Here is a 23,614-nt window from a genome sequence, read left to right as displayed (position 1 = left end):
TTATTACTTTGTGTATGGCGAGTTCAGTTGATCAACTATAAATTTGTAATGAAAAATAGTAGCTAGTACCAATGAAAGGTATGCAAGGAGGATCACAGTTCTTCAACAGTTCTTTGTAGCTCTTAAAATTCATTGCTGGCCAATCACCAACCTGAGAAATAATACTGGTAGATTACATGAAGACACGAAACTAGGAGAATCAAACCCAAACATATTTTGAACTGTCACTGATATAACAATGGAATTTAATTAATAAATTAATTAATTAACGAACTCACTTCTTTCAGGACTTCTTCTTTCTCTTTGAAGAGCTTCTTAACGGTGTGGTCTAATCGGTAAACCTCCGCACTTCTCAAAGCACTGTTAACTTCGAACACACCAGTGTAGTTGTTCATACTTTTCAGATACTAAATAAAATGCTGTTATTATAAAATATTCCATTAAATCTGGTAAATTACAATATCATGGCCCATTGTATTGACGAATTCGCTACAATTCAAAACGCTCATACGATGTCATTCTGAAAACAATATGAAAACACCGAAATGAAAAAAACTGCACAACCCCACAAACCTCCATAACTTCGAAAACTCGGGAAGCTACGTATATCCGCTCATCAAGGTTCTGAGTCTCCACAATGCTCTGGCGGATCCAGAAGACAAAGCGCTCCGAAAAGTTGACCATCTTAGCCATGTTGCCACCCTGTTTCTCTTCGTGTGACCCTGTAAGACATCTGGTTCAAATATTAGTTACCCAAGTCAGAGGCCATGACAAACATGCAGAAAAACTGTAAATAGAAAATTAAACTATTTTCCGGCCAGTAAATTAGTAAATAGCCCGGGGAGAAATGTACTCAGGTTGTAAAATAGGGTCAATTTTTTCATCGGGATTCGGTATTTCACTATCTTCATCGTCGAATGAACCAATCTAATTAGTATTTTAAAACCCAGTTTTAAAACTTGAATTATATTTTAAACTGACCGAGTAACTCTTGAGGGGTGACGCTTCTGTAAAACTCGTTTTCAATCAAGGTCGCTTGTTTTGCGATCTCCAGAGGATGTAACTGAAATATTTACTCTGTCAGCTACTCTTTGTTGGTTAATCAGTTTATCATACATATTAAATAATTGATTATTTGAAACCTATTTATCCATACTAGTGAACTCTTCAGACAGATTCGACAAGCAAAGACTAAAGATATAGCTTTTACCATCCCTATCAATAGTAAGTCATTACCCTGCAATATATTCTACGATTCCGCTATGTCTAACAACATGCGACTGTTACTCCGCAGTAACAGTGACTACACCTCCTACACCTCCTACACCTCCAGTAAAGAATAACAACTTACAATATCACTACAATCCCCCACTACTCACGGAGAACAAGGAGTACTCTTCCTGGAGCCGGGAGAGATGCCAGACAACAGGTTCAGAGCTCCCCACCACACTGTCCCCTCTCTTTCTTTGCTGGTGCTCCTGTTTCCTCTGTATAGTCCTCTCCAGCGGGTTTATCCACTTTCTCATTGTGGTCTGCTTTCGTTTACAACTGATGTGGAACGGTTAGTACTAGTAGGGGCTGGGGTTTCTGCTATTTATGTTTTCAAATTCCTCAAATAAAACCCCACTCTCTCAAAAACTTGTACTTTTTAGTTTTTAGTACTACTATGATTGTTTTACAATCTTTTCTATGACAATTCTGATAGTTAATTTTTCGATGGTAAATTAAATAAATGCTTATGTCACACATGCACAAAATAGCTTTATCAGGCGGAAATGAAATATAACATGTCAGAAAAGTGTTGCGCAATAATTTCAAAGCTTACACTTCAAAGAATCCCATCATGATTGACACAAGTTCCGTCTCCTTTTCAAAATCATCAAAGTGATAATCAATCCAGTGTCGCATAACGTTGATAACACGTAGTTGTACTGGTTTTATGTACTCTTTTTGTAGTCTCTTCTTTATTTCGATCTGCAATTAAAAGGAGGAAATTATTTAGATGAAATGGACATATTAAGTTCTCTTAGTCTTATACGTGAGTATTGAGTAAATTGAAGATTTGTATACTCGTGTATTGATGTCCCTCTCGAACCAAAACTATAACAATGCGAGTTGTCCACCGGTTGCATGTATAGCAATGCTTTTCTGTGTATTCATGAACTAGGTAAAGTACAGAAATACATTCGGAGACTTTTTATCATTTCGGTACAGGTATTCTGTATGGGTGTTTGTTAATGGCTTTTCTGCCAAGCTTTGTTCCGAGGCAACCACTGCAATAGGTTCTTACTTCCACAATAGTATCATGAGTTCGAAAAAGTGGGAGTAGGAAATGAAAATTATGTTCTTTTAGGTCTCTAACCAACATATTGTTTCTACTCTAGTCTGTGTGTCGTCTATATAATTGTTGTATAGCAAGTTGTTGCTAAGCAACATCTTTGAGTACAGATATTTTCTAACGTTTTCATCATTAGATAACGTGTTTTTTATTCTTTTTCGTCGTAATAATTTCCAATTTATAGATTAACAGTTCACAGAAACACGTGAGAGTGTAGTTACACAAACCTTGACAATATCGTCTGTGTTGTTCTCCAAGTCTTCTGGAAGAGGAATATCGTATCTCTGCATCAGCAGTTCCAAGATCTCGCGAGGTTTTGCGAAAAACCGAAATGTCGTCAAAAACTGCTTCACTAGTGCCAAATCTAAAGACAAAGCGTAATCATTACATTTAATTATGTTAATTATGTTAATTATGTTTATTAATTGTAAGGTGCTAGGATGATATTGTGAGGCAGTTATTCTAATTAAATGATTATAAAAATAATCAATTTAATGTAATTTACCTGTGTATTTATGGTAAGTGACTCGCTCGACAAGCTTAGCTAGTGTCCCCTGAGCGATGGTAGGTATGGAGGTGTAACTCTTGGACTTGTTGTCGATAAACCGAATATTGCTGTCTGTATCCGGCTCCGTAAACCTAAGCAAGTAAGATCCCATTTAGAAATATTATATAATGGCTTTTTTTATCTGTAGGACCTTAACTTTTTATTGCACCATTTCATGTTATCGAGTAACTAACAAAATTTAGAGATATTTTCAAACAAAATTATACTTGTTATTATGAAAACAGATAGTCTATGCCACCCCTATGATCCAAGGATACCCCGAACAACCCCAAGCAAGCAACGGAAGATAAATTACCCATATTGGCTAGGGAGAAGAGAATAAAAGTCTAGATAGGTAGTTTCTTCCTGTTGTGCCACTTGAGTGAGGACCTTTCGAGCAGTGAGGATCAACAGAGCTGATACCCACTCATCTTTGTGACGCCAGTTCTTCGCTTGGAACTTAATTTCTGTATCTCTATCGGGTTGGAATTAGCTAATTTGGTAATTAATTAATTGGTTCATCACATTTTGTTAGTTAATTAGCAAATTTAAGGAAGCTAAGAGTAGCGATAATAGCAAATAAAGCAACGTTGCAACATAATAGCGAACAATCCGAAAGCCACAATATAACCACAGATTTCCATCTCAACATCTCCTGGTAAATCCTGAACTTTCAAACCTGAACACAACATCAAAGCAAGCATCTTCAGGACCATAATCATTGATCTGAGTCAGATCCTTGACCAAGTACTTTTCTTTGAAGGGGGTTCGGAGGTTGGTTGCTTTGGCGTTTACGTCCTGAAGAGATGTTTGCCATGCCCGGCCATGCAGCAACAAGAAAACTTGAAATTATAAACCTAGCATTTCAGCAGATAAACGGCGCTTTGCGGTAGAATAGCAGAAACAGACAAACAAAAAAAAAACAGACAAACTGACAGACAGAGATTGGTAAAAGAACATACAGATAGGTAATCAGAAAGATAGACAAACAAACATACCCTTGCACATATGATGATCATGCCGTCAAATAAGTAGCAGTGCTTCAGTTTTGGTTCTCGTTTATCTGTAGCGATGTACAAGTTTCCATCTGATGGCGGTGTTAATTAGTTAATTATTTTATTAACTAATTATCCATTTTATTTAATTTATCGTTGTAAAAAAGTGTCAAATAACTTGTTATAAAGGAATCGTTCTCCTTTAGTAAGTAGAAGAATACCCTCACAGTTTTCACAGTACTTACTAAGAATGTGCTCGCTGCAGATCTGGGAGAAGGTCTGATAGCTCTCCTGAAAAGGTTTTCTTTGTTACTCAATAGTTAGAGGAGAAAAGTAACCTAGTTATACAAAACGTATCTATACCTTATGCCACCTACCTGTTACCTACACCATTCTTTATATACACTTCATAGTACAGAAGTACAACTTCTCTTGTTGTCATCCTTAAATCTTTTGTTAACTATTTTAAATTGTGCTGTTTTTGTTTTCATATTTACACTCATGCGGTTAACAATTTTACTGTTTTATATTTATTTTGGATTCCTTGAACAGGACTGGCAGGATTTTTTAAAGAAGTTATTTTCACAGAATTTGCTTGATCCTAAAAATGACGTCTATACCCAGTGCCTGAGTACACCTGCTGATAACACAGAATATGCCACACTTTCCCACGTGTGTTCAGACAGTGCACAGCACTATATACTGTACAGCACTGTATACTGTACACTGTATAGTATATGCAGATTAAAGACGTGTTATGTATCAAGTAGTATGTTTATTCTATACACAGAATGTAGTCATTTCTGCACTCATTGAACTTTGAACACGTCATTTAATCATCGTCTCTCTTTTCCCCGGAATTGTCACTATAATTTGAAATTTGAAACTTAATTCGGGTTATTTTGAAAGTCATATTTCGTTTAAATTTGAGCTAATAGAGCCTTAAACCCTTGAAATGGTCTACCACTGTGGTTTACTACCATTCACTTTTTATTGACCCTGTATTTCACTCTTTGTTTTGCTTACTTCCCACACTTCCATATCTTGTACGAATCTGTTTATAGTGCTTACCAAACTATAAGAGCAGCCAAAATTTCAATTTTATTAGTTTGATATAATTGGATTGAAGGGACAATAAGAACACCACTAATGTTCACTAATGTTCAGTCACGTACGTTAAAGTTCAGTTATATCCACTACTGCTTTATTCTCAAACTCACAAGAAAAGAGGACATTACCAGACACTCCCCCACACAGATATATCTGACATTAATCTTCGTAAAATCATGTAACGTCACTATCATTTTTACATGAAATGTTGATTTGATTCGAATTGGATTGAATTCAAGGGCTGGAAACTTTCTAGACTAGTGTCACTAAATCTTTATAAAGACAATGACGTGGTCATCACTGGCTTTGTCACCACTGACTACTTTCTCATTACTGATTACTGTGGTTTCTGAATTTACTGGGGACAATCCATGAGCTCATGAATACCTATAATACGTACTTTAGATCTCTAAGTAAGAGTAACGATCTGGTAATGCGAATGTGACATTCGGCAATCATGTAAAAGTGAAAAACTCCAGTGGATATTTATAACGTGTCTTTGTAAACTTGATAAAAAATGATATCGTTAATACGTTAACAGGATTTCTTTGACATGAATGTTGATACTACAAATACGTGTAATGTCAATATCAGATGTGAATGATATCCAACTCACCCCACGGAGGACTGACACAAAAAAGTTGTACTAAGAATACAATATGTAGTTTGAAGACTGTCCTCAATTTTAATCCTTGAATTTTGTACATGGCGAGTTTTAACTCTCCTATCCTCTGGCATGTTTTTCAAATATTTGGACCTTAAATCTCCTGCTATAAAAATTACGCTCGCTTAAAACCTCAAACCCGATAAAATGGTGACCGGTAGTAACACGTCATTTACCCTGACTCCTGAGTCACCGTTCCCATTGCACGAGCCCTTTTGCATTTTTATGTCCAGTTATTGTTTTATCTAATTAAGGTTTTACCGCATTAGTTATTTTATTAAATTTAGGATTTACAGGATCGATACATCAGACCAATTGACCAAACCGCAAACACCATCCTAACCCAGGAGTGACAAATTAATCTCGGTACAGACACGAAATGATCGTACAGATGAGCCGGGATAGCGCATGATCATTGACAACCTAATTTTTATTCAACATATTTTTGCGATTTTAGGCCGTTTTCATCACCATTAGCTGCCTTAAAAGCAGGGAGAACAGGACGAATACAAACCACTGAGGATGAGGTTACTCGAGTCCTCAGTCAGTACTCGTTAGTGCGGTTAAACATAATGTCATCGCATTATTCTGCAGAAGTTATCCCTCTTTTTAAAAGAGTACGTGTTCTACATTTTTACAAACATCATTCCTATCAATAAAACGCCCCACGGACTATGTTAGATTTCCTGGAAACAATATAGATGACTACTACAAGTTGCACATGAAAAAATGAAAAGGCTAGAAAGACATGGAAACTGAAATATAACGACATTTAAATGATTTGTAGGATATTAATTGTCTATTATACCTCACTTCAACCATTTCATACCTATATTTGATAACTCTACCTCCTAGTTAGGATGAAAATATCCCTACTGATAACACTACTGATAAGTGTAGCTGTAGCCTCTGTTCCAGAAAACGAGGATGAAGATGATATCATAGAAGAACATGAAGTATTCGCAGATATTGGTATGTTTACATATGTTTAGATATGTTAACATGTAGAAATGTTGCCTGTATTGGGGAGGCGGCAGTTAGCAGTTAGCACCCTACACTTACTAGTAGTTATCAAGTGGATTTGGTCCATTTACCCAGAGTGGAAGGCAGATGCATTTAGGTTAGCCCCACTCCTAATGAAGATTATTGGGTCTGTGCCAAATGTTTGTTTTCAGTTGGGCGGGCACAAACCGCCAACTCACATTCACACCGTCCCACAACCCTAAACTTTACCACGTAATGACCACATAACGACCACAATTCCCATCAAATCAAGATCGACTATAATATTCAGATTTATTTCAGACTATAAGTGTATACAATTTATGTATTACTGAATATACCGATCAATACTTCAAAACCATAAGTTTAGACCACAACTTTCACTGAGACGATAAATAAAAACATCCATTAATTAATAATTTACCAATCAAGAAACACCTCCGCAGAGGATTCGGAAGTAGAACCAGGTGATTACGAAGCCTACATGGACTCTATGGTAGAGAGAGAGCGAGAAGCACGATCTTCAGGAGAAGATATTGCTGCAGAATCAGCAGTGCCTTCTTGAGGGGGTAAATAAATCTACACAGACAAAACATTGGAACACGCTTTTCACTGTCATTTATAAGAAAGTGAAAGGTAGTTCTAGGGTAGTCTAAACTTTACGAAGGTGCTTTTTTTAGCCAGACTACATAACTGTGTGGATCGAAAGATTGGTTTTGTAAAATGTTCCGGATTTATGACTTGGAAAACTTAAATAAGTTCCCTTACGGTTTTTTGATGATAAAGGTCGTTTTACAAACTTGAATATGTGTTAAGATGCTGTTTTACTGTCTTTAAAACTTGATAAAAACCTGTACAATACCCTTAAAAATGACTGTAAACTATCATAAAAATCTTTAAATTGAATTAACAATATTTAAAACACTAAATCAATTGATTGATCAGGATATACGTTATCTATATCATTTCATTAACATCGGTTTGCTCACCCCAAAATGTTCGATCTTCTCGAAAGCACTGTATGCTCTCAGGACGCCAGCTTTTCTTGGTGTAAGGTGAGGAGCATTGTCCCTGTAAAAAGGTGGAAATAGTATTTATTTAACACAGCGTCATAGATTTTAGATTACACTTCTGAGATGATAATTCGTCCAGCATTCCTATCATACCTGTGTGGATAGTCTTGCTCTATCTGCAGCAAGATATCTGAAATCCTTGCAAAGTTTTCCATGGTTTGCTTCAAAAACTCCACTTCGTTTTTTCTGTCTTCTTCTGTGTTCAGATTCGGGGCACTCATAAAAGTAAGTAAATCCTGCAAAAAGAGGAAGTTTAAAATCAGTGCGTGCAACGATTTTGGTAGTACAATAGGATTAGGATCACGATCAATTCCTTTCTCAGTTAAATCACAAATACACACCCCCCCCCCCCCCCCCCACCACGCTCAGCAACATAAACTTGGTAAGCTTTTCTGAATTTTATAGAGATGTAAGATTGCAAATAGTGGATGCCTCATTGTTACTAACAACTCACATCAACAGTCTGATGAATATGAAGCAGATGATACAAAGGTTCCTTGAGCAGCGTTCCCATAAAACGAGGGATAATCCTGTCTGTCACATACGGTTGTGTAAATCCTAGACTCTCGACTTCCCCCTAGAATTGGATCCAGTTTTTACCATGTTAAATATAAACATATAAATTCTAGTATTCATACAAAGCTTTGACATTATAAATATCCCCAAGAAGGTTATTTATCTTTAACAGATAACGGAAATCTGAAAGTAAAGGGGTTACGAGAACGAAATCAAATAATCATATAAAGGTTTATGTAAGATGCCATTAATTCTACGTCATTATGGAAAATAAATTGCTCAATGAGGGGAATAATTTCTTAAGGTTTACTTCTTTTTTAAGTAGTTGACTTTAATGAAAGGAAGAAACTTCGTTAAGCTTTTATTGCGTCATAAACCAACATTAATTGATGGATATACGAGCTTAAATTAATCCATGCGATGCATGTACATTGTACAGGTCCTTTCCACGGCCCTAAGGCAATGCAGCTCTGTCCCAAACAGTAAGGGGTACTTGCATCTATAATACTAATAATCTCAAGTAATGTGTGTGTCTGTCTGTCTGTAATTTACGAATGGTTAAATCAAAAAACGGTAAGAGATATGGGACTGGTTTTTTTTCGGTATAGTGCCGACAAAACTCTGACGAAGCCAAATGATTAAAGTTTTCACTCTTTTTCCCTCTGTCTCTCTCTCTCTCTCTCTCACACTATCTCTCCCTAATTACAGCTCCCCTAATTACAGCTCTGGTATATAATGAGGTAATTTGGCAGTAGAGCCAGGAGCCGCAAGATTTCTTATTAAGTATTACTATTGGATACGTGTTGGTTATAATGCGGCCGGTTTCGACTGGGCGAGTTCATGCTTTTGTACCGTTTATACTTTTGCAATTCAACTGCGATAGTGATGAAGTCCTGGTCGAAGGTACGGCCCGGGTTACACTAGTCATTTCATAATCTCATAATAAGATACTGTAACCAAGAACAGTGGCAGCTAAATTAATACGCTAGCAGTCAGAAGCAAAAGCTCCGATGAGACCACTGTAAATTAGGAAGTTCAATCGCAAGAAATCACTTTTTGACCGTGTTATTTTCATGCAATTACATTGATGTATGTACTATTTTGAAAAGATTTTCAATAAAAAAAAAAAAAAAAAAGGTGGTTACTGCTAAGAAGTTCGACCCAATTCTGATAACTGAAAAGTGAAGAGATAAAACTATGGCTTAATCAGCCGGTCAAAATACCTCTAGATAAGAGACAAATTCTGGATCATCAAGAAGTTTCTCAAATATGGGGACAACATCCTTGTAGTTATTCGCATAGTACGCGTAAACGTCATAATCTTCAACCTGCAAAACGAGTAATATGATGTTATTGGAGGTGCAACAAATAAATGGATCTACGCATCAGAACAAATCATGGTACGTGCGCGCCAACAAAGTAAGTGAATTAACAATCGCGCGCTCCAAAAAAGTTGGCAAAATTTGTCCCACTACAAATGCCAATATGTCACAAACTCTACTATATTGGAATTACCAGCACGTACCAGAGCTTTCTCGACAAAAACAACTCCAACGTGAAATGAGGAGTCTTGTCTGATCATTTCCTTGGCTTCCTCCAGGTCGTTTTGAAATATTAACTCAAAAAGTAAGATTTCTTTGACGTTTCCAAACAGCAAATCGACCATGTCTTCTGATAGTCCTGAATTAAAACATTTGTGAGACATTAGCTTCCAATAATGCGGTCACTCTAAGGTACCACACATAAGAATGTCTCCGCTTAATCGATTACGTAAACTGCTGAAAATTGACTTACCTGATTCCTTTTTGGCGAAAATTGGCATGATTTTGTTGACAATAATCTGTAAATCCCTTATGTAATTAGCTTGATCTGACATAAATCGTCTGACTGCCTGAAAAGGAAAGGTATGTAGATATAGAGGTTTACAATCCTTGAAATATCTTTCACCCTACGTGTATAACACCAAAGAATCTAAATTTTAGGGGAGGGCAATTCATAAGGAATGGAGTGACATTTGTATCCTTAAATGTTTATTATACGTAAAGTACTAATTTTCTCAAGAAAAGGATAATTCTTTCTGTCTGATTATTAAACCTAGCAGATTGACAAATATAAAATAGGGCGTTGTCTGCCCTGTATTTATTCTACCTCTTCGTAAGTCTGAGCAGGTTCTGTTCTAAAAGCTGGCTTCATCACAGTTCCCCTTCGTTCATCTGCAAACAACTTCCGCAATTCCTGCAACGAATAGTGTCTCCTTATTCGGCAAACTCGGGAACTAATCAAGGATTCTGTTCGTGCTGGCATCCCAAAAACATTTGTAATACAAACCCGGAAAGTAATCAAATTCTTCTCTCGAAAGGAAAAGTCTAGGCCAAACCGGAAAATACAGTAGACCTTTTCTAAAGATCAGGGGAGGGCCAAGGGGATATAAATTATAAATACCTCATGATAGTTTCGTGCAATCTTGATGTATTTGCAGGTAATGACTGGTTTAGTGTTCCCACCACTATTCTTGGACAGTTCCTCCACAAGCGCAGATGCGCGCTTCAGTAACAGTGTAGCGATGTGTTCTAACATGGCTAACATGTAAACGATGAGCTTGTACTCCACACTTCCACCACGGCGGTCCCATTCCTGGGGGTGAAGTTATCATTAGGTTTATTATGTTAATAGTTTAATTATATTATTAGTTTAATTAACATAATTAGCATGATTAGCAAAACTAAGATTTAGTTTGTAGAAAATACACCCTTATATAAACGTATTGATCAGCACATATTGACGTCACGTGATTGGTAACCACTGAAGTTATGATAGGGTTATGAGCGATAAGGTGACACGTGATATGATACCGTGACACGTGATATGATACCGTGACACGTGATACTTGACTGGCAAACCTCGCAATATACAATATGCTAGCAGGTTAAGTAAAGTCCCACAATTGCGATTATTGGAATAATTTGTGACGTTGTTGTTGTTGTTGTTGTTGTTGGTCAGTATTTTGTGACATTTTAGCAAAAGTAACAATATCACTTTCATTGCGAGTCAGGATAAAGATTAAATGAATATTAAAATGTGTCATGCACAAAAATAATGCAAAGGAATAACTAACTTTTTTACAAGAAAGAAATATGGCCTCAACAGGAAATTTCAGTTTTAACCCATCATTAATACGCCTGCTAATAGTGCCCCTTTTCTTGTGTAGTTTGTTGTAGACAGCTTGTCCCTTTAGCTTGCACTCTTTGTATATGTCTTCTGGGTATGCTCTGCGAGTTCAGATTTATTTAACTTAAATAACGTTAATTTACTTTCACGAGGTACACTACTTTATATTCCATATAAAATATCAAAATTCAAAGACATGTGAACACATTAGAAGTATTTAGTTCAATAAAGTTGCTTTGAGAGGGTACAAACATTATTATAAAAAGTCGTAATACCTGGAGACATAATCTTCAACATCTTTAGTGGTAAGTGGGGCGCAGTCAACTAATTCTTGTAAAAGGGTGAAGATGATCTGACCAAACTCATCTAATGCAGCTTCCTCCAATTCAATTGACTTGTTTGTGAGTACGAGTAGCTGTAATTAAAATTTTGTGATATTTCAGATTAGAGACAGTTACCTTTTTTCAATCAAAAGCTTAAAATTAGAGTGAATAGTCATTAATCATAATTTTCGTGGTAATAATTCCATTCTCCCGATATATTATATAACATTGAAATTAATCAAATTTAGAAATGCTTACCTTTTGAATGCCTTCCTTGAGGTGGTTCTTGATCTCACTTTCGATGTCAGTTTCAACTATGCTCTCATACTCGTTGCCAAGTCCCATATTCCGATTTTACACATATTACGGACATGAATAATTCTCAACTGTCTTTGTCATTGTGACATAATTCTGAATTTAATGTTACAGTTAGAGATGGATATTAGCAAGAGTTATATAATCTAATAATTTAACTACAATCATCATCAGTTGCAGTCTGGTGGTGTTGAGTTTCATTCATATTTTCTTAACTTTCATAAATCATGTTGTTGCCTCATTGCAAATATTTTGGTCTTGAGTAAATGTAATTGTAATCATTGATGTAAAATTCATTTGAATTTTGAAATAAACCTAATGTCAAAGAATGTGCATTTTTAACCAGTATGTTGTCATGTACATTGTACAAAGACGCAAGTGAAAAAATAAGTTTGTTATTAGCAAAGAGATGAACAAGCTTTCTATGAGTCGATTGTGAGGGATGTAAATGTAATGAATGGAGACTACACACATTTTTTAAATACAACTACATACCGCAAGCGATCTCCTAACTAGTTTACATATGCATCTCACATTACATGTAGGTAATAAGTCAACTTAAACAATCACACATCTCCCCGATTGAAGTGACTGGAGGGAGGTGTTTGGAAATGATGACGGTTGCTGACAGGGCCGGGGGGAGGGCCGAAGGGGGGGTCTGGTCCTTGCTGAAGTCAGCAAAAATACCTGAATTTTGACAAAAATGTTTATTATTATTATATGATTCAAATCAATTTGATTAACAAAGCTTGGTAAATTTCCTTAATATATATATATATATATATCTGACTCAAACGGTCGTTTCAATTTGAATATATATATATATTTTATTTTTTTATTTTTATTTTATTTAACATGATCTTAGCATATATAGTTTACAATATTGCCATCAGAGACGTGTTATATTCATCACTATTTTAATATTTTTACTGCTTGATTCAGAGAAATCTAGCTTTGTCCGAGAAACTAATCTTTAATAGATTAGATAAGATGTAGATGTACGCAGCCATTCTTTTCGTTTGATTATTACTCAGTATTTTTTAGTTTTGTACCGTTTTGAGTCACATAGTTTTGTACGTCTTCCTAAGACTTGTTTTCCTTTCCTATTTGTGTATATTCCAGTTGCTTTTAGAATAATTTTATCTCAGATAACGATGTTTAATAAAATGATGCAAAGAACTATTTCGAAGATCTAATCAACACCGACTTTTAATGTGTAGGAGTACAGCAACAAAATATATATATATATTATTATATATAACTAGCAGGAACCCGTATAACCCTAAAATGGTGTCAAGACTCAAGAGACTAAAATAATTATTACCTATTTAATTCGCGTTTTTGACACCACTTGGGGGTCCAAATTTTGGGCTCTAAAACTCTTATTCCTTGGCCAATTTTTTATTTTTTCATGCTGATTTGAAAAGCATAAAAGCATTTGACCCAGTCAAAAAAGTTTCAGTTGTATATCTTTTACGGTTTTTGCGGAAAGTCGCGTTAAAGTTGATGCCGTGGTGTCAGTAAAATGGCACAGATATATATATATATATACAGAGGGGACTGAATTTCTAGACCTGTTTATTTACTCGAAAAATTGCAAGCTAGAAACTAGGACGTACTGCAAACCTAGTGATGCCCATAGCTATTTACTCCCACAATCCTGCCACCCTACACACATAGCAGAGAATATTCCATATGGAGTAGCACATCGAGTGTTCAAAAACTGTTCAGAGGAAGAAGAGTATTTGAAATGTAAAATTGAATTTAGTGAATATCTAGAAGATAGGAATTACAATAAAGATCTTATCCATAAATCCTTTGAGAAAGTTGAGTTACTTAAACGGGATGATCTGATTTCAAAAAACCTTACAAGCTCTAATAGTAAGAAGAGTGAAAGATGTTTTCCTTTAGTTTGTGATTTTGACCCTAACTTACCTCCAATTGGTAAAATAGTTAACAAGAATAAATTTATCCTTGGCCTAGACCCCCTTTTAAAGTCTGTGATCCAGCCTAGTAAAGTATTTGTTTCATATCGTGGTAATAAAACTATCAAAGAAACTTTAGTTCCGAGTAAACTTTCAGAAGATCGTAAGTATCATGAAGATAGTAATGTTATAGCTTTAAACTCTAACACTGAAAATGTGGCTCTGCCTACTAGTATAGAAGAGGGGGGATGTTATCATTGTAACTCCAGATGTAAAGCCTGTAGAATGTATATTTGTGAATCAAAAACAGCTCAGAGCTACCACTCGGGGTACACTGTTAACATCATTGGACAACTAGACTGCAACACAGTAGGGGTGTGCTATCTAGTAAGGGATAAAGTCTGCAGACGTGCTTCAGTAGGAAGCACAGTTAACAATTTTAAGACCAGATGGCAGAACCACAAATCACATATTAGGAAAGCGGTTAGGAGTTGTGAAATTTCTTGTCATTTTAACGATAACCAGTTCCATAATCTTACCAAAGAGCCCTTAAAAACGTTTGACAATGAGTTATCCGATCAGATAGAGGTTATTATTTTTGAAAAGCTAGATTTTATAAAATGTTTAACCTTAGAAGATAGAAGTAGGGTTGCTAAAGAAAGAGAATCATTTTGGCAAAACCAGCTTATGACCCTCAGTGATTTTGGAGGACTTAATAAACGTAGTGCTCTTAATGAAATAAAAAATTGACCTTTATATGATATGTTTTAATATTAATCTTTCCACAGACACTTGCATTTTGATGTTTACTTTCACCTCTGCATCTTTTGTTTATATCTTATGATTGAATGAGACTTACTCACAAATTTCCCATCTCAGTATTGATCTATTTTTGTCATGTTTTTAATTTACTTCATAGAACAGTTATTTTAATAAACTTGCTTTCAGAATGAGACATGTAAAGATTACACAATCGATAGCTTAATGTGAATTTCGTGTTTTACTGTTTCACTGAATGTCTCAAATATATATACATCAGTGAATACAGTTACCTGGACTTCCGTGCTGTGAATCTACAATCAGAAAGCAACAGTCAAATCACACTGACTTCTTTAGATTCCGCCAGATCTTCTACCAGTAGAGTGATCCAGAAGTTCATCCTGTCCTTGTCATATCAGTGTTTTGTCTACGTTCATGTTTGTGCACCAGTCTGTAAACTTTGTTAATACACTCTCCACACTCATCGCAACAAAGTCTCCCCCAAAATATGTACCACAGACCTACTAACACTTCCGATAGGTTTATTGCTGCTTTGTCTAATGCTGGAAGGAAAAACATCCGTATACAACAGCAGTACTTCTACCTTATGAAAAGCAAGCAACAATCAACAATACCAAAAGGTATCTCTGAACAGTGTCAATTTCAGTGTAGTGTCAGAGACCCTGTTTTAGAGAAGTTGACCGCCAGTATGATGATATTCACAGCTAGCAGAATCTTGGATATCTTAATCCTCTACTACCACAACTGGTCAAACAGACTAAGAGAGAACTACTACAAACTGGAAAATGAGTTTAAAACTGCTGTGCCAACAAACCATTTTGAGAGAGGTATGGCTACTGTCCAACACAAGATCCGCCAACAGAAACTGGAATGTGAGAAAACACACGATTCTAAGTTAAATAGAGACAAGGTGAATGGAACAGAGGTATACATCAAAAACAGCTATACTTCATTACCAGAACAACCAGAAGTACCCAGGATATCTCTAACCAAAACGAGAACTCGTAGGCGCAAGGAGAAAAAATCAAAAGTCACTAAACCTAGAAAAAGGAAATCTGTCCATAAACACAGGAGGGATGGGATAAAATCAAGACCACTTAACAGAAACAATGTCAGCCAAGCTGCATTAGACAAAACTGTCATTAATCTCTCGTCCAAAACAGTTACAAATGCTCATAAGTTTGTCTTCCACCTTGGAGAATCATTTGCAGTTACTCCTTCTAAAACGAACAGAGATAAACTAGTAGAAGATGTAAACTCCTGGGCAAACTCACTTAGAATGAGTTTCGTCCTCAGTAGAGTTGTAATCCCCACCCAAAATGTAGAAGAACATGAGAAAACCCTTGACCAGAAGGTAAAGCAAATGGAGAAAGTTCTAGGAATAAAAACCTCAAAGAAGAAGAATTTCTCTAACAGTGGTAATCATGCATTAGAACTGTTCATCAGCAATGTCAAGAAACAGATATCTAATCACCCTAGAAAACCAAAGCCAGCTCCTAGGAATGTAGACAAGGAGACTACAAAAGCAATCCAAGAGCTCAAAAGCTGGGATGATGCTGTAATTCGATTATTTGATAAAGGGACTGGGTTCTTTGTGTTAGACAAATCAGACTACATCAATAGAGTAGAAGCTGCTCTAAAAGATCAGAGCACTTTCAAACAAGTATCGGATCAACAACAACAGATCCACACAACCATCATCACCATTAAAGAGTGGGTTCTGAAATACTCAGCAGATGCTGACTGCCCTGGCATGACCCCAAACTTTATGGAATGGGTAACACCTAGTGAAGAGGAAAATGAACCTGGAGTAAACTACATGAACCTGAAAGCTCACAAACCAGAGAAAAACTACCCTGGGAGACTTATCAGCACTGGATGTAACTCTTACATCAAGAACCTCTCAATATTCACAGCAGAAGAACTAAAGAAGGTAACCCTGCCCCACTGCCTCATGGATTCTAATGATCTACTTATGAAGATGAAAGAACTCAATGAGTCAGGAAGATTGACTGGGAAGACCATCTACCACGTTACATTTGATATTGTAAACATGTTCCCCAGCATTTCAAAGGAGATTGGACTACCAGCCTGTAGAACCTTACTAGACCAAAGAAGTACTAAACTTTTCTCCACAGACTGCGTTATGGAAGCTTTGGAGATAACCCTGGATAACAACATCACTGTTTTCAATGGCAACATGTATGTACAGACAAGTGGAACTGCGATGGGTCCAAATAATGCTTGCCAGTATGCAGACTCAGCTCTCAGCCCCTTGGACAGTAAGATCGTGGAGAGCCAAGAAATCACAACCCCTGAGTTCTATGGCAGATACCGTGACGACATATACATCACTTGGACTGAGTCACTGGAGAAGCTAGACCAGTTCCTACTTTGGCTCAATCAATACCATCCAAACCTCAAGTTTACAATGTCGACACCTTCTACAGAGGGGACTGAATTTCTAGACCTGTTTATTTACTCGAAAAATTGCAAGCTAGAAACTAGGACGTACTGCAAACCTAGTGATGCCCATAGCTATTTACTCCCACAATCCTGCCACCCTACACACATAGCAGAGAATATTCCATATGGAGTAGCACATCGAGTGTTCAAAAACTGTTCAGAGGAAGAAGAGTATTTGAAATGTAAAATTGAATTTAGTGAATATCTAGAAGATAGGAATTACAATAAAGATCTTATCCATAAATCCTTTGAGAAAGTTGAGTTACTTAAACGGGATGATCTGATTTCAAAAAACCTTACAAGCTCTAATAGTAAGAAGAGTGAAAGATGTTTTCCTTTAGTTTGTGATTTTGACCCTAACTTACCTCCAATTGGTAAAATAGTTAACAAGAATAAATTTATCCTTGGCCTAGACCCCCTTTTAAAGTCTGTGATCCAGCCTAGTAAAGTATTTGTTTCATATCGTGGTAATAAAACTATCAAAGAAACTTTAGTTCCGAGTAAACTTTCAGAAGATCGTAAGTATCATGAAGATAGTAATGTTATAGCTTTAAACTCTAACACTGAAAATGTGGCTCTGCCTACTAGTATAGAAGAGGGGGGATGTTATCATTGTAACTCCAGATGTAAAGCCTGTAGAATGTATATTTGTGAATCAAAAACAGCTCAGAGCTACCACTCGGGGTACACTGTTAACATCATTGGACAACTAGACTGCAACACAGTAGGGGTGTGCTATCTAGTAAGGGATAAAGTCTGCAGACGTGCTTCAGTAGGAAGCACAGTTAACAATTTTAAGACCAGATGGCAGAACCACAAATCACATATTAGGAAAGCGGTTAGGAGTTGTGAAATTTCTTGTCATTTTAACGATAACCAGTTCCATAATCTTACCAAAGAGCCCTTAAAAACGTTTGACAATGAGTTATCCGATCAGATAGAGGTTATTATTTTTGAAAAGCTAGATTTTATAAAATGTTTAACCTTAGAAGATAGAAGTAGGGTTGCTAAAGAAAGAGAATCATTTTGGCAAAACCAGCTTATGACCCTCAGTGATTTTGGAGGACTTAATAAACGTAGTGCTCTTAATGAAATAAAAAATTGACCTTTATATGATATGTTTTAATATTAATCTTTCCACAGACACTTGCATTTTGATGTTTACTTTCACCTCTGCATCTTTTGTTTATATCTTATGATTGAATGAGACTTACTCACAAATTTCCCATCTCAGTATTGATCTATTTTTGTCATGTTTTTAATTTACTTCATAGAACAGTTATTTTAATAAACTTGCTTTCAGAATGAGACATGTAAAGATTACACAATCGATAGCTTAATGTGAATTTCGTGTTTTACTGTTTCACTGAATGTCTCAAATATATATATATATATCGTCTCGCTTTATATATAGTAAGATTGTGGGTGGCATCGACTGTAGCCGACAGTGCTCAATCGGCAAGCTGTGAGCTAGATACAAATTGAAACGACGGGTTAAGTCAAACAATTGTTTCAATCATGAGACTGACAATATCATGCTTTCATGATTGAAACAATTGTCTGACTTAACCCATCGTTTCAATTTGTATATATTTTATATGGACACGTTCATTCGAGTTTGAGGATATTGGTAAACAAAAATAATAGCGTTTTCGACGATAGTGGCTTTATTTTGGCATTTATAAACCTAGCACATTCAAAAGTTCTGAACATAAGCCACGTGACCCATACTCCCATATGCACTACTCTGAAAGTTCATTACTATTAGCAGCTATTTCGAAAAGACCTAAAATGTCTAATTCCCAACAGTTTCTTCTTTCTAGTAGGAATATTAACACTCCCTTTTCTGAGTCAATCTAAGATCCAAATGGTGGCAACCTTCTGCAGTGGTTCATATTTTCTTGCAGCTGCCCCTGAACCTTGTACCGGAAACCAGCCCAGCTCAATTTTAAAAAGTTGAGAAAATTACTCTGATGGGTAATACCTACCAAGATTAAACATGAATCATTATTAGAATATTTTATGATATCCGAAACCAAAAGTGATGAATGTGGAAAATGGCAATAGGATACTGCTATTCAAAACGGTTTCATTTACGCTGAATAAATTTTACTAGATAAGGGAGCATTCACATCAGCAGCCAAGGGTGGAGGGAGGGGGTTTGGAAATGATGACGGTTGCTGACAGGGAGAGGGCCGAAGGGGGGTATGGGCCTTGCTGGAGTCAACAAAAATACCTGAATTTTGACAAAAATGTTAATGATTCAAATCAATTTGATTAACAAATCCTGGTAAATTTCCTTAATATTAATATTTCGGTGAACTGGACTCTATTGAGCAACTGTTTTCAATACCTCGATCGAGACTTGTATCACGCACACTGACTATAATGATTGATCACTGGTAAATGATTGATCAGAAATGAGTTTAGACATTTTCCAATACCAGATTGGGGACGGGTTCTATAAACAAACAAACAAACAAACAAGGCCTAATTCGAAAATCTTCAAAAATCACTCCAGTTGTAGTCTGATGATTTCCCGTTTATCAAAGCTTTCTTATGTATCGTGTAACCTAGATTTCAGTACCTCAATGATCTTTTGCATCATTCATAATACTGTAAAATCTGGATTGGAATATTATTTATGAGTCGCATAGTTGAAATGTTTTCTTAGGTTAATTTTTATTGATCCCGTTTGATGCGACAAGGAAAAGGCTCTTATCAGGAAATGAATTATTCAACGTTTCAATGTGACAACATAGTATTCATGATCTCAAATTATTTGTTATATAGTAGTGTTGAAAGTATTAAAATACTGTCAGCCTATTGTATATATATAATATATACTGTTACCTAACGACATCCCCCTTTCGGTTATTCCATGTAACTCAGTTCCATGTAAGTTGTATATTGTTCATGCTAGTGTTTTAATACCAATCACCTAGTTTCATTGAATAGTTCACTATATTGGAACCTCACATAATAACCTCAAATTATTTTGTAACACTTATCATTCAGAAATACTGATAGTTGGATAATATCCGGTTGGAAGAGACAAGGACAAATGAAACAGGAAGTTAGGAATGTAGGTAAATTTTCGGCGTCAACGCCCAACTATCAGTATTTCAATCATGAGACTAATAAACAGCAAACTACTCCATCATTTGACATCATTCAGAAGACAGGAAAAGTTTTGAGATATGGCACCAGTCAATGTCATCTCAGCGCTGATGCCGGGTCAATCCATTCAAGATTGGGGAAGACTGCGAGCAACGGCACTATTTGCATCAGACAAACAGAAGATTGACTCTCTTCCCGTCTACGTATGCAGAAATGAAGGAGAAGTGGAGATTGCATTACTGGTTATTGAACAAAATACTAATGATGATCTAGAGCGCTCAAAGGTTGAGTGAGCTTGTCGATGGTAAACTATCACGGGTTCTAGGGGTTCAAAAGTTCTTTGAGTGTTCTGTCACTGGGGAGCTGAGAGCTCAAGACTAGATTCTTCATATTAAAGAAATTAAGGAAAGACACAAAATTCTCAAATGATGTTGTACTGCTGAGATTCTTAGGTCTCTTACCCTCAGGAGTTAAGTTTTATGAAGATAAAAGCGGCAATGACAGATGTGGAATTACTGGAAATGTTTGCGTTGCTGCAGCCACAGCTAGACAAAGCCCAGAACCATACAAAGCAGGAGACGCAGATTAACATAAAGCAAGAGAAAGACAATGGGTTTGTCTTTGCAGCAGACTCTGAAGAGAATCAGAGACTCATAGACCACACCGTATAGTTAGATGCCTTGAAAGGAGAATTGGACTCCATTAAGCATTACCTTCTAGACCAGCATGAGGAGAACTGGAAAGAGGAAAGAAAAAGTGATGAAACTGAGAAGCTTGGTCACAGTACTCATGAATGTGAGGAGAAGAAGTCAGGAGGATACTCGAGAGGATACTTAGAGGGACACCCAGGGGAAGTCAAGAGGAGACAGACAACGTCCGCAGCAGAAAGACAATAGGAGAAGAGCAAACTTATGACTAGACAGACAGATTCAGTGTGAACTACAGACTGTCATACACGTTTGCCTTCAGAACGGCTTCCCACCCCTTTGCATCACCACCATCATGGACGAAGTTCACCACAAATTCACCAACCCTCCCCGACATCAATCCTTAGCATCATTCAACCAACAGACCAGAGATCACGCACTCAGCGTTTCCCTTCCTTTCCATCCCTCACTCTCCAAACCTATCTCCAAGATACTCGGACAACACGACATCAAAGTGACCCACTCATCAGCTACTACTCTCCGCAACCTTCTCACCAAGACGAAGACCACACCCCCCACTCAACTCACTCCTAACACCATCTACGAGATATCCTGCTCACAATGTCCCTCCAAGTATACCGGACAGACCTACAGATCCCTGATCCACCGCATAAATAAAGAACACGAACGATGTTACAGACTCAACAATGCCTTCGATGAAACCACAGACAGGATCAAATCCGCCCCCGCCCATCATGCCCTGACCACTGGACATTCCATCTCCTGGAACAACATAGAAGTCCTCAAATCCCTCACCACACGATCTCAACTTGACCTGACAGAACACGCCGCTATTCAGATAAGACAACCCTCCATGAACAGAACTAATCGTGCCCTCAAATGTAGCTCACTATGGGACCCCATCCTTCCCAAGATTGCTTTATCTCTAAAGCCCAGGCCATCTGGCATTTCCTTTTCATCGACCTCAGAAGCCTTGTTTTTTAATTTGAATGTTATTGTATTGTAAACTTAAAACATTTTTCCACCCTCTCCACTCCACCCTTGCACGTCACACACCACTCATCATTGACACCACTACATCATAATATAATCACCCCTTCACAACATCATCCCCATCTGAAGACGATTTATACATGTATTTTGAAAGCTCCTGCTGAAAACAAACTTTTCGTATCACTTGTATGTTTTAAATAATCCCCCTCCAAGTGTACAATGGTAAAATACTTGCAGCAAGAATACTACTTGATAGTTGAGCGAACACATCCCTCATCAGTGCTGAATTGATTCCTGAACTAGAAGCTTAAATTAAAGAAAAGTTCAGTCAAAATGATGGAATTTGGGTCATGGAAAGCTAATATTTGAAAATGTCCTACCGGTGGGACATTTTCGTTATTTTCCTTTCATCAAAGTTTTCTCCTGGTATTCAGTTTCCTAAACCTAGATCACTGGTAAAAAATTCAGTCAAAACTGTGAAATTTTGGTCAAGGAAACGGCAGAAAAGCCTAATTTGAAAATCTTCAAAAATCAGTCCAGTTCTAGTCTGATGATTTCCTGTTTATCAAAGCTTTCTTGTGTAATCTAGCTTTAAGTACCTCAATGGTGTCTTTTGGCATTCATAGTGAACTCACTAACTGGTTATTGAAGAAAAATTCAGTCAAAATGGTGAAATTTGGGCTGTGGAAAGGTGATATTTGAAAATGTCCAAACCGTAGGACATTTTCGTTAGTTTCCTTTCATCAAAGTTTTCTCCTGATATTCAGTTTCCAATACCTAGATCGTAACTCAGTGACTGACCTTAATGATTGATCACCTTAATGATTGATCACTTTGATAAGTTTAAGACTTGTGCACGTACTAGGCCTATAGGACACCAGAATCTTGACCAAAAATTTTTCATAAAAGAGCACACCAAACCGATATTTAAGCATAATAATATTCTAGCTATACAAAATCTCTATACATACCACAGTTACCTCGAGCTCTACAAGATAATGAAATTCCGTGCTCCAATATCCTTACATGAGGGTTACACATGTTCCTCGAGGAAACCCTGCCTTCTAATCTGTCAGGCAGACCCACCTGACAATCACAACACTAGATCAACCAAAATTTTTAACATTTTAACCCCAAAATTCAGAATGACTGACTTTACTACTAGTGTAATGTGCTTGCGAGGTAAGCTAAAACGTGCGCTATTAACGAATCAACATAATCACGCCCTGCTTGATTGGACTGTCAAAGATTTTGACTGCGCAAATCTTATTTCCCAAACATTATAACTGGCTGGTCACACACATCTCAATTAAAATTACCCTAGGCTACTGTTTTCCAAGTCTTGTCCTGTGAGTAAAGTATGTGTGAGAAAGTTTTAATAAAATTATTGTATATTTACTTTTGAATTTTTAAAATCTAATTTGAGAATGAAGTTCAAAGAAATTTTTAATTAGCACTGTATACTGATATCTGGATATTATCCGGTTGGAAGAGACAAGGACAAGTGAAACAAGGAAGTTAGGAGTAAGGGCAAATTTTCGGCGTCAACGCCATCTTCAGGCTCAAATTATTTGTTATATAGTAGTGTTGAAAGTATTAAAAGTTTTAATA

The 23,614-nt window shown here is 36.6% G+C and overlaps 3 protein-coding genes across 7 annotated transcripts in view; all 3 read right to left on the bottom strand.

The window, feature by feature from the left end:
• LOC134818829 (eukaryotic translation initiation factor 5B-like) overlaps positions 1-20,023 on the bottom strand; it is a 114,200-nt gene extending 94,177 nt beyond the window's left edge. For 2 of the 4 annotated variants that reach the window (XM_063828509.1, XM_063828510.1), the window contains exon 1: positions 19,997-20,023. Coding sequence is in view for 2 of the 4 variants with exons in the window: in XM_063828507.1 (XP_063684577.1) it covers positions 70-151; positions 279-407; positions 574-722; positions 982-1,063; positions 1,380-1,548; positions 1,826-1,974; positions 2,566-2,702; positions 2,844-2,977; positions 3,202-3,360; positions 3,565-3,683; positions 3,884-3,972; positions 4,126-4,171; positions 7,646-7,727; positions 7,823-7,965; positions 8,184-8,306; positions 9,469-9,573; positions 9,771-9,925; positions 10,040-10,136; positions 10,394-10,480; positions 10,688-10,879; positions 11,361-11,514; positions 11,689-11,828; positions 11,995-12,081 (2,809 nt within the window). In the remaining 2 variants the exon portion in view is untranslated. Of the gene's footprint in view, positions 1-69; positions 152-278; positions 408-573; positions 723-981; positions 1,064-1,379; positions 1,549-1,825; positions 1,975-2,565; positions 2,703-2,843; positions 2,978-3,201; positions 3,361-3,564; positions 3,684-3,883; positions 3,973-4,125; positions 4,172-7,645; positions 7,728-7,822; positions 7,966-8,183; positions 8,307-9,468; positions 9,574-9,770; positions 9,926-10,039; positions 10,137-10,393; positions 10,481-10,687; positions 10,880-11,360; positions 11,515-11,688; positions 11,829-11,994; positions 12,157-19,996 lie in introns of those variants that run through there. The other 2 variants (XM_063828507.1, XM_063828508.1) reach the window with 2 other exon arrangements.
• The window catches only part of LOC134818847 (homeobox protein ceh-31-like), an 81,044-nt gene extending 60,829 nt beyond the window's left edge, over positions 1-20,215 (bottom strand). For both annotated transcript variants that reach the window (XM_063828533.1, XM_063828535.1), the window contains exon 1: positions 20,210-20,215. The gene's annotated coding sequence lies outside the window, so the exon portion shown is untranslated. The remainder of the gene's footprint in view (positions 1-20,209) is intronic.
• The window catches only part of LOC134818850 (spermatogenesis-associated protein 7 homolog), a 94,758-nt gene extending 71,165 nt beyond the window's left edge, over positions 1-23,593 (bottom strand). The window contains exon 1 of the mRNA XM_063828542.1: positions 23,564-23,593. The gene's annotated coding sequence lies outside the window, so the exon portion shown is untranslated. The remainder of the gene's footprint in view (positions 1-23,563) is intronic.
• Positions 23,594-23,614: the final 21 nt, after the last annotated feature.

This window comes from Bolinopsis microptera, chromosome 7 (genome assembly GCF_026151205.1).
Source record: "Bolinopsis microptera isolate Bmic1 chromosome 7, MBARI_Bmic_1.0, whole genome shotgun sequence".
NCBI lineage: Eukaryota > Metazoa > Ctenophora > Tentaculata > Lobata > Bolinopsidae > Bolinopsis > Bolinopsis microptera.
This window is presented reverse-complemented; position numbering and strand designations above follow the sequence as displayed.